The sequence below is a fragment of the Thermobia domestica genome, chromosome 1, assembly GCF_964235325.1.
Source record: "Thermobia domestica chromosome 1, izTheDome1.hap1.1, whole genome shotgun sequence".
NCBI lineage: Eukaryota > Metazoa > Arthropoda > Insecta > Zygentoma > Lepismatidae > Thermobia > Thermobia domestica.
Window position 1 is genome coordinate 153746622 of NC_137454.1, and position 12173 is coordinate 153758794.

Genomic DNA, 12173 nt, shown 5'->3' on the forward strand with positions numbered 1-12173 from the left:
TTTTTAATTTTTTTTATGTTATTGTGTATATGTTGATAAGGTGATGTATCAAATTATTTTATCACCTGGGATTCATCATTTAAAAAATTGTCACTTCGGTTTTTTTTTCCTGTTGTTGTTGTTGTCTATTTCACAACATTTTTGGGGTTATGCATGCAAAAATGATATTTTCGGTTTGTACAGACCTTCCACTTTCAAACAAGGCCAAAATCATTACAACTAGTCAAATAGTTTGAGATATAGCTCTTTCTGTCGTAGGGTTTTTTTTTTTTTTTTTTTTTTTTTTTTTTTTTTTTTTTTTTTTTTTTTTTTTTTTTTTAGAAGCGGCCTATTTGGAGAAATTCGTCACTTTTTGAACACCCTGTATTTTCTGGAGTATCTATTAAACTCTCATATTGCATTTCTGTTCCCTAGATAACATTGTCTTTCAGTCAAAAAATAAATAAATAATAAATAAAATAAACAGCCAAATCTATGACTATAAAGCAACATGCATCTGGTGAATTCGTATGGAATGGCCCATATGTTATACTTTCATTAATGTATTTCTACGCAGATACGCATCTCAAAGGTAGCATACATATTTCGATTATTTACACACTGGTCTAAATTAAAACATTACACATTTTTCCTGTAAATTTTACAAATATGTGGATCCGTATAGTACATCTGCACCAAGATCTCTTTTCTGGGCTGAGTACTAGGTTCTTAGGATTTCGTTTTGGAAGCAGTTTGTATCTATTTTTGGATCTAAATCTTACATACATCATTCTTGTTGCCAACCTTGATTTCCTCTGAGTGAGGAAAACTGATCACTAAACTCGGCATAAACACGCTGTTCTATGAAGGATGATTCGAGATAGAGCAACTGAAAAGGGAAAAATGAAATAGGAAACTTCGCTATAATCGTGCCCTAACGCGCGTACTTTTTGCGCGTCTACAAGATGCTCACGTTTGATTATTGGTACGAATATTTGTAGCGAATATTCACCCGAATAGTAGATCAGGTTCCACGTTAAACAGTAATGTATTTATTACTTTATATTTTATTTGCTTCATTCCAATTACAGGGCTCATAGTGGTCTGGTCTCTTGTAAATAGTTGAAGAGTGACCAAAAGCACACGAAAAAGTGACCAAAATCTCATCATGTCAATTTTTTCCTTTTATCAATTTCTCCACCTCTCTGTTTGTTGTTTTGTTTCATCTTTTCTTCTTTACTACTTCTTTTTGAGCTTCCTCCTTTCTTAGGTTTTCTAAGTATGCTTACGGTAAGCAGACTGCAGATGTAAGAAGCTTCCGAGTAAGTGGAACTACTATCCATTTCATAAAGATAGGCCCCTGACTTCGCGGTGCTGCCCTGACGCTTACTCAAAACATATTGCATTGTCGTACCTTGTTGGAATTGCTGGAATGTTGTTTTTATAATATTTAAGACAAAAATTTTCTTTGTACTGTATAGTGAGAAAAAAAAATAGAAATTAATGAAAATGTGCGTATTTTGTAGTGCTTTTTTGAAAAATCAATGTTTATAAGACTATATATCGGAAACGAGATCATGTGAAATAATTTCCTGCGCACGATATGTAGCTGCATCTATTAACTGTAAATTCTGAAAATTTCACTACTCAGCACTTAGTAATTTTTCTGTTATTCAGTAAAAAGTGAAACATCATTATCTCTGAATTGCTGCGGTGTATTATCAATCTGAAAAATCTTTTAGAAAGATTTTAAAGTACCTTTTTCAATCAAACTGTTTCGATTTATTTTAAAAGGTAAACAATGACAAATATGAAATTACGATTTTCTGTGCTCTGCGCCCTTCGCTATCGCAGTTCATACGGAGTGCTAACGTTGCCACATTCTCCTGACGCAACACACTCAGCCCGACGGGTATTTAAACTTGTCACGCACGGTCCGGCACTTTTCGGAGGTATTTTTAAAATTTCGTATCTCCACAGATTTTAAACCAATTTGTTAGAAATTAACAGGATATACAGTAAACTTGTCAATTGTTTAAAATTAGAAAAACGAACCGTTTATCTTGTTTGGATTGCATATGATAGTCCTCGAAAATTTGTTGCTTTCTGTCAGTTATTTCACTTAGGGTACGCAGTACAAAATACACTTGCACAGAAACAAATATACTCCAAAGTTTATTATATGATACAATCATAGTTGATATGTAATATTGAGTTCACACTTTACAGAAAATCGGTTTGCAGATTTCTACTATAAAACAACATCGGTTAAAAAAAAGAAAAAAATCTTTATGTGGAGAATACTCTGTAGATAGCCCAGCATTTTGACCAATTCCCGGGACACCACTAAACAGGGCTTTGCATTTACTTGAATTTTATCGCTCCAAGCTACATCAGAATCTGCCTTCGAATAGGAATGACGCGTTTCTTTTCTTTCCCGGCGCAACTTCAGGTTCACTTGAAACAGAGTTACTATCCTGTTCATTCCCGGATACGCCACTGAGCACAGAATAATCAGTTCATTACTATCTAACTCATAACCATCTAAGTAAGAGATCCAAAGTTATTCATCAGTTCTGCAATTTCATTATCGTCCAAAATTTTGTCTCTTCTTTCTGTAATACCGCCGCTCGTAGAAGGAATATCCATATATTTCTTTTAAAAAAAGCACGAGTGTGCGTGTAAGTTTTTGACGCCTACGAACTGAAGGGAACTGTTGAAAACTTAATCAGTGCGACATATTGTTTTCTCCATACACTTCACTCATCTGGCGATGAATTTCAGCTGCTTTCACGCCTTTAGCACTAAGATAACCAGCACGTTTAAAATACTCACAAACGTAAACACGGTCGAATGTTTCCGTAATGGGGTCTGTGGCTTTCCAAAAGATGTATTCTCTTTCCAACCTTAGAAAAAAGTAGATGTAAACAAACCCATCTGATTACCAGTGGGTCGATGACCAGTGATTGGTTCTTGGTCTCACTGCAGTAGTATCTTACCGCAATATAATCTCTACTAAAAAATAATTTCAAATAAACATGTGATAATAAACGCAATATATGTAATATTTAACAACAGATGTAGCTTTATTTCAACCTCACCCGTATTTGGACATATAGTGTTTACTGCGTATGCGTATGTGTTCGCACGCCGATACCGCTCATTTGAAATTGTAGAATGTAGAGCTCCATGGCAACGATGAGTGACAGTAATCCATCTTCGTCTCGTGTTATAAAACACAAAAGAGAAATTTATATAACGATTTCCAACATAGCAGTAGTCAGTGTCAGTGTGTTAATTATTTTCAACCAACCATAGCCTTACATTTTGGAAATTATGCGACGACAGTAAGTAAGTAGACGATCTTGCTCTTAACGTCTCTCGCTGCCGAAGCACGTGAGAGCCGCGGAGTAATACATTTCACTTTGTTTACGTCTACTTTATTCTAAGGCTGGAAACACTTAGGTACACAGCGCGTATGCGCGGAATGCAGACAGCGGAGCTAGAGCGGCCGAATTTCAAAACGTTACTTATTTAAACACGCCTCACATTTAACCGACGATCGTTTTATTGTTTCTATTGCCAGCCTCAAGGGCAGTATGAAGGTGAAAAACTGAGAACTGATATTCATATGTGGTCAGTGGCGTTTGATGCCCTATAATTGGCTGGAACCTGTTGGGCAATCACAGACTGCCATTTGATGCATAATCCGATCGGTTACTGGCTTTCTGGTCCTGAAAAGGGTATTCTAAATGGAGTTTAGCTGATATCCGAATTTTCTATAAATTACTGGAATGCTTTATAATTTCAATAGCTTCTTTAATTATTCTTTCGTGATAATTGTTGCTCTTATGGAGTACCTCAGCATTACCTAACTGTATTTGATATCTGTAAATGGAATATTCGATCACAGCGGATCTCACAATATCACTTTTCATTAAATATGAAATATGTTCATTAATCCTAGTTTGTACGGTTCTACCAGTTTGTCCAATATATACACTGCCACAAAGAATTTATTTCGTAAATTCCAGGCATTCTATTGATTTCTCTGTCTTACTGTTCGGAATTATTCTGCATCTTTATGATGATCTTGTAGACTGCCATTATGTTTTATCTCTTCCGTGTTTGTCCAGTTCTATTGCTCGTCCCCTGAATATATGGTAAAACCGCTATTTTGGGTTTTGCTTCTTCATTTTCCAGTCCCAGGTTCCTGCCCCTCCTTGTCTTGTGCTAATTTTCGAATGTGTTTGTTGATGGTTCTAATGATTTGTGTTGCACTGTATCCGTTGTTTTTGCAGTCTTTGACGAAATAAGCTTCCGCATAGACGTGTCGTATCAGATATCTAAAATACTATATGGATAGGTGTCGAAACAACTGTTTGCTTGTGAGCTGCACGATGCGAGCTGAAATTGAGATATGAATCAGTGTGTGTTGATTTTTTTTTTATACTCTATGTCCTAATTTGTATAGTAGAACGTTCTGAAACGTCCAGACACCTTGTCTTTCCATGGTAAATTAGATTTCTTATGTATTGAATTTAGATATTCCAGAAATTCTTGAAAATGTTCCCTGGCATGTTACTAAATCGTGAAAGTGTCAACAACATAGGGATTTGTAATAGGGATGGTTAATTCCAAAATTTTGACTTTCCGCAATCCAGCAAATAAAATCGAAAAAATTCCGGAATTCAGAAAAATTCCGAAATCTGGGAAGTAAAATTTCCGATTCTATTTTCCGGAATCCGGAAATTTTTGGCCATCCCTACTTTGTACGATCTTTCCGCATTCTTGTGTTTCTGCTCATGCTTTGCTAATGGCTTGTCTAAGTGGAGCCCGGATTTATATGCAATAAAAAACTTGAAAGAAATACATCCAAATATGCCCTGAAAAGAAAACATGCACTTAAGAAACAGCTTACTCATTTGAGATGCCCTTGCATACAATGTTTGTATGTAGAATGAATTTCCAGAGTACAATACTAGAAGTTTTATAGGTATTTGGGTACAAAACTTCGTGTATTGTCAGTTAAAGTAACTTGGTTGAAGATGACCAACATAACTGACATGACTGGGCATTATTTATATAATGGTACAGAAAGTCCGAAATACTCATCTAGCAAAGACTTACTGCTTACACTCATACGGGTTGCTCGATTTAATCTTTCCTAATCCTGCATGAGCTAAGCACCTTATCCTAATTGTCTAACTTTTTCTTCAGTTTCGCCTGATGCAGATGTATTCTTAAGTTAAAATTTCACTAATCCCTTCCACGTTCTCCCGAACGCCCACTCTGTATATAATCCTGACGAGGGTTATTCATTAAAACCATGCTAGACAAGAGTTTACGCTCAGAGAGTAGGAAAAGTACTTTTTAAGGGATACAAGCTAAAGATCCAGAACTTCAAAAATATTACAATGAGTCGTGCCTTCAAATATATGCAGAAATATTCGAATACCCTTAGAAGATGCATTAACCATCAAAATATGTATTTGCATATGCGCACACCCATTAAAAAAAATGCTCTAATTAGCAGAGGAAAAAATACTTACATATAATAATTGCTAGTGTTGAGGTAGACACTCTCTAGTCATAAGCATGCTGTGTCCTTTCCACAAACAGATGAAGTTTTTCACATTCATGGAAATTCGAATTGGTGAGGTTTAACGCACATAAATAGTATTCGTTTTGCGTCAAAATAATCTATACGTATTGTCATTTGCACTACTGTTGAACTACTGTATAAAAAAATTATCACCTATTTTTAGCCGTCCCTTTTCATCACGAATTTACGTTCACTCTCAAGAAACTTTTCAGCAGCAGGAATGGCATAAAGGTAAAATACGAAAAGAAACATATACAATACATAAAATAATAACATGATTAAAAGGATGAAAGAAACTACTGAAATTCTTAATGTGACTCCGCGCCTTTATTAAATGTCTATAATAGCAGAGTAATAGTGACATTACGATACAAACTACTCACACTTCTTTCTTGAGTGTATTTGTTTGGGTGTAATACCTAAAAGGAGGCAATCCCTGGGTTTATACTTAAGTACAGGTGGTTAGTTGTACCTTTTCCTACACGATTTCCATTAGTAAATTCAGGTTTCTCAAAAGTGAACAAAAATTTGTGATTGAAACTGAAGAGTGGAAATTAAATATGTTCAAGTCTTTTATACATTAGTGTATTTGTATTTTATCACAAACAACAGCTATCGGATTCTACTCAATCACCTGTTCTGTCATTTTGAGGAAAAAAGAACGTTTTTGAGAATACTACTTTATTGATGCTACGAATATTCACAATGTAGAGTATACAAAGTTCAACATAAAGGCACATCGTAAAATCCTGTTAAAGAAGTTCATATCATTGAATGTGCACGGTTTGACATATTTAAGATCTATTTATCCATTAATTGGAGCACTTGTATAGTATTAAAAGAGCCTTTTTTCACAGTTTACATCCCATAAACCCTTGTCCACAACTACAATATCACGAAACCCTACTCACCTTGGTGACTGAAGGTTCCTTCTCTTTGTCAGCACTGCATGTACTACTGACATTAGGATTTAAATCTTTCAAAACTACTCGAGTGCCAGGTTTATTAAACACTGAGTGAGGACTTTTTTTCACTATAGTGAATGATTCATTGAGGTTTTTATCCGAGTGTTGATTCTCAGATGGCATACAGTTTTCATTCTGAAACATCTCTTCACTATCCGGAGGAACGTTTTCTGAAAGTTCTGAACTTTCACATTGCTGAATCACGCTCATGATAGATCTGAAAAAAAGACCAAAAGTTCACTTTAACACTGAAATTTTCCTTTACAATTCTAATTCAAACTTGCTTCGTAAAAAAAAATAAAATAAAATAAAATAAAATAAATAAATAAATAAAAATTTCAGTTTGATATACCGGTATATAGAATAATGCAATATACCATACACTTTGAAAAACGTAACAAAGAGTTGTAACGTCAAATACTTTTTAATAGTGTTGATATACAGAACAAGAAATCATCGAATGTTAAATTTTGCACCTAAAGTAAAGGTGTTAAACCTTAAATTCCAGAGCGTCATTTTGTACTACTACTAAGGCTATTCAAAATAAGAGTGGCCCAAAAAATGTATACACTGTTTAATTGTGGAAAAATTCTCAAATGAATTGACATCATCTCATTTTTGTAGTGTTATGGTTTAATGTTCTGTTATTACATTGTAATGCATGGTGAACTAATATTATCTTGTGTGTTCAAATTATTGGCTGTTACCATCAATACACTGGCAATGCCACCGAACTTCTGACGAACTACCAACTGCAATGTGCAAGTTCGATATCTGCATGGGAACGTTCGATGGCTCCCGTAGGTCATGCAGTATACGAGACTTGTGCATAAAGAACGTTCTTGACAGTCCCCCATTGGTACAAGTCTAGAGGAGTGAGGTCTGGGAAAGATTGGAGATACTCAACTAATCCTCTTCGACTTATCATTCGGTAAATTGAGAAACTGCCTGACAAGATGATGGAAGTGGCACGGACCTCATTTTGAAGACTTCTCGTCCCCACGGAAGTCTCTGATGGCAAGCAAAATGGATGTCTCTGGGAAAGGTGTCCAAACTCCTGAGGTTGGCGCTCACGAGTTGGGAACTCACGCTCACTCGACCTCAACCTCACGAAGTGAGCGTGCGGTCAGACTGGTTATGTGAGCGTGAGTTCGAAATGAGTTTGTGAGCGTGAGGTCGAGTGAGTGAGAGGTCGAAATGAGTTTGTGAGCGTGAGGTTGAGTGAGATTGGATCAAAGTAGACACCTGGTTCTTCCAATAGCAGGGAGAAGTATATTGTAATTCGAAAACACTGTAGATTTTTTGTCCTCTACATAAGAGCTTCCTTTTCTCTATCTGAAGATAACACCTGCTGTGAAACGACCATACTTTGGTCCGCTACTTTTTTATTATTATTATTATTATTATTATTATTATTTCATTGGCCAACTTGGGATCGAAGTTTTATTGTCTTTGTGATCAGGTATTTCTTAGAAGCAATTAGAAAATAATCATGGAATGTCTTGTTTTGTCAGGCACACTGGAGTATTTGGCCTCGAAATCCGGTCAAGAATATTCATCATTTAGTATCATAAAATAACCGATTAAATTAAATTGTTTTGTATTTACCTACATTTTTAAAGATACATTATCGCCAAAACTGGTTTTAATATTTTCCTTTGTCCCTTTAACTATAGTTTTCTCTTGTGATTTCGCTTGCCATTGTTTAATAGGGATTTTGTAGGCTAGGGGAATCTTGAATCTTGGGCTAGCAGTTAACCACATAAGAATTGCAGCCCTCCCCCGCCTCCGGCCGAGGGGAGCCCATCTCTCCAACTACTTGGGCGCAATTTCCCCCCGAATATACTATTCGCCCCCAAAACAGAGTGCTTAAATTCTTAGCGAGATTCCCCCTCCCCAATAAGTTTCCACACTGGTTTGCATGTCGAATACATTGCAGGCTACATCACTTAATAGCCCTTGTCCATTCTTTCTAAACAGGATCAGTCTATACAGTATTTTCTTCCACCTTCCGTCATAATTTTATCCTTTCAAGCCACAGAGAATACATTCCTTCGCCTTTACACTTGCCGTTCTTAAAAGGAAAATTATAGTATAATTAAAAGTGCGATTCTGTCATTTCAAAGAAAATATACCCCCCCCCCCCAAAAAAAAAAGTCTAACGAGTGCAACCAACACCTTAAAACCAGCCTGTGGGTATCCCTACCTGCTCCAAATAGAAAATAGAATTTACATATTTTCTGGGCGAGTATTTGAGAGACATTATTACATCTTGGTAAGTATATAGAATTTCATATACCGCGACTATTTACTTGAAAATAAAATTCATATAGTTGGCAAGTAATTTTGTGTTTGTATAAATATAACTACGCAGAACAGGCATAAATAAATGTTTTGTATTACTGGGGTAAATGTGCCAGTCCTCGACCACTTAACTCATTTCGTATAATCCTTTAATCGTTGTTCAGAGAGCGGAACAACTTAGGAGGACACAACTAGTTCACATGTGTTCCTAAAGCTATATTTCATCTATATTTTATCTAAAACTGAGATAACTTATACCATTTATGTAATATTAGTCGGACAAACACCGATGATTTATTTTTAGTATTCGACCAGGACCGCATTTAATGTTTCAAATTTTAGACTGTACGTAATAGTTTTGATATTGAAACTACCGAGAGTGTCTCTAAAATGACAGAATAACTGTTTGGACTGTTGAAATTTATCTAGATAAAGATTGGTAAGGTGACAGATGTCGAGGGTTACACGCGAAAGATAAATCAGGGAAAGGGGTGAAGCGCATCATACGGACCGGCCTCTATGCAAATATCTACTGCAAGTATAAGGTTAAAATTTCACTTAACTTCGACCAATGATTCAAGCCACAGATTTGCAAAATCAATTATTTCTTGGAGAGCTTCATTTTTACTTTTATTATTATTATATTTATTATTATTATTATTGAACTGACTTTTTTTTGGGGGGGCGGTGGCTCAGTGGTAGAGCGTTCACGTCTGGTGCGTAGGGACCCGGGTTTGATCACAGCCCTCGCCAAGTGGACTTTGTTGTGGACAAACATCGTGTGCGTGGGTTTTCTCGGAGTTCTTCCGTTTCCTCCCACTATTTCATCACCACCGTATCCTTTGGCCTAACCGGCGTAACCGTGGGACGTTAAACTCAGAGATTCAATTTAAAATGAAGGGTTACGAGAGATAATAACTATTCTTAGATGCCTATCCAGATTCCAAAACCTACTTCTCGTTAGTTCTTACCTTTTTTGCAATATGTATTGAATCCGCATGTTGTAATGTACTTCTATCATTTCCGATTTCGGTGGAAAGATAAGGATGGTACTAAAGGTATTCTTGGGATGTTTAATTGAAAAAAAAAAAAAAAAAAAAAAAAAAAACTTCCCATCTGGTTAATTCTGACTAAACCAAACTGCCGACATAATTTATTATAGTATATTTTAGAATATTTCGACTGAAATTTTATTTTAAAGTAACACTAATGTCAACGTTAAATCTTTGACTAACAAACGACAATACTATTGAACTTTCCAACTTCACCAAATGAACTGAATCAAGTACATGTTAAAATGTTTTACTTTCAGAGTTGCTGTGAACTAGAAGAAGCTACTGAGTTTAGAAAATTTCATGTATAGTTTGCAAACAAACAAAATATTTTTTTTTTTTCTTCTTCGATGGTCAACATCTACGGGTGACCTCTTTCAAGGAAAGAGCATGTCAGGCTTATTTATGCCTCCTGATTATAATAACCAAGTGACACCATTTGATTCACTGACAATTCCAGCGTGAGCCCTAATGCTCTTTCGACACTTCTACTGCTGATAATGTCGGTTTAGTTTGTAAAAGAAAGGTAAATTGGACGACATATTTCATACGTGAAAATATGGACTCAAATTATCCTTAAAAATTAATCGTGAAATTTCGAATCTCAGTGAAACCTTATACGAACTTTTGAGGGTCATACACAAAAATATTCTAAAAAAAAATTGTTGTATCCAATTATGATACTTAGACTATTCCTATACAGAAAATACTATTTATTTTTCACTGTTGTTTTTATCTCTCTTACTGATCTAGTTTAGAGTTTCATTTCTGTACAGCAGATGAAACAACTGATCAGTATTGCAATGTGGTCTGACCATGTAACCAGCACGAAACAGAGGAGGAAACATTCAAAAAGGTGGTTTCATGGGATAACCAGAAGGTACAAATGGTTAATCATAATAATAATAATAATAATAATAATAATAATAATAATAATAAACCTGTTGCAAACTACTTCAGGGTTTCCACTTATTGGCAGCAATTCCTGACTTTCAGAGGTCTCTGTTTACAAATTTCAGGATGTGTTGAAAACGTAATGAGTGTACGTGTGTAATATGTGTAGGTAGAAGTTTTGCAAAACTAATTTATTTTATGAAATATACCCTGCCAAACAGCCAGGTAAGGCAAAAAGAGAAATGGGCTCTGAGAAGTAAAAGTTTTCTTAAAATACCTGACTTTTCCAAGACTTTTTACGAGTAGGCTTAATTCCCTGACTTGTCCAGGTCAATGGGAACCCTGTATACGGTATGTATATACTGTAGACACTACAAAATGAATCTAAAAAACGTTTTAAAAATATGTAGCCATTTCAATTTGTAATTCATTTTTATATTACGTTTCTTGCGCAGTTGAACATCAGTCATCGCATGTTATATTTGACTAAAAATAGCTTAAGAACTGCTTTTCACGCTCTGACAGAATTATCTTTTTAACGCATTTTAAGAGGCTATGCACAAATCAACCAGGCTTAAGCAGATCGTTGTGGCCATGTACGGAGCTATTGTGTGTGTCGTTACCAACTATAATATAATTTGCAACAGTTTGCCAATTGTGTTGGTGAAATACATGGACAAACTCTACTGTTTCATTGACGATACAACTAAATTATTATTTATGGAACCTAAATTATTTCTTCAATATATTATCTTATATCATACAACAATTTATCTTCTTAACTTCGATTGTTCCAGTTGTACAATCTGATCCTAATCATCCAAATACAAGAAAAACAACAAACGAAATTTCATTAGCTTTTTAAGTTCATTGAAATCTGCAGAAAGCATAGATTTGCGTATGAATGTTTCATCAGGCCCTACTCTTGACGATGTGCTTTACCAATGCCTCTACCTATAGATAAGAATAACTCATTTACGTGCTGTCATGCTAGTCTCCCAACCTCTTTCCTGCTTGTTTTGACTCTCGCATATATTACTTCATGATAATCCTACCGCCACCCATTGGTAAATACGGAAAAATTTATTCAGTGTTTAAACAAAGCAACACTGACACCCAGTAAACTTAGTATTTCAGAGATTAGTACCTAGGCAAACTTCTCTGGCTTTATATATTTGTGCAATCACACAAAAATACATACAAGAAAATTAAGTAACTTTACTTACTTGACAAAATATTGTGCTTTCTCTCAGTAAAACACAATATGCCACATACTATTTAAATGCTTTAAATCCACCTAGAAAATCAAATTTTAAAACAGCAGAATTTATGCAGTTCTTGCTGCTACGACTTCAGTAACAGTTCTCACACACT

General features: G+C 35.3%; 2 protein-coding genes across 4 annotated transcripts in view; one reads left to right on the forward strand and one right to left on the reverse strand.

Annotated features, from left to right (window-relative positions):
- The window catches only part of LOC145690090 (uncharacterized), a 192132-nt gene extending 179968 nt beyond the window's left edge, over positions 1 to 12164 (reverse strand). Inside the window, exons 1-2 of the mRNA XM_081764644.1 lie at positions 12026 to 12164; positions 6496 to 6766 (exon numbers count right to left, since the gene is read on the reverse strand). Of these exons, the coding sequence (XP_081620770.1) occupies positions 6496 to 6759 (264 nt within the window). The 5' untranslated portion in view covers positions 6760 to 6766; positions 12026 to 12164. The remainder of the gene's footprint in view (positions 1 to 6495; positions 6767 to 12025) is intronic.
- The window catches only part of NANS (N-acetylneuraminic acid synthase), a 198700-nt gene that overhangs the window by 25591 nt on the left and 160936 nt on the right, over positions 1 to 12173 (forward strand). The window contains exon 1 of one of the 3 annotated variants that reach the window (XM_081764704.1): positions 10649 to 10785. The exons of the other annotated variants lie outside the window; for them this stretch is intronic. The gene's annotated coding sequence lies outside the window, so the exon portion shown is untranslated. Of the gene's footprint in view, positions 1 to 10648; positions 10786 to 12173 lie in introns of those variants that run through there. 3 annotated transcript variants of the gene reach the window in all.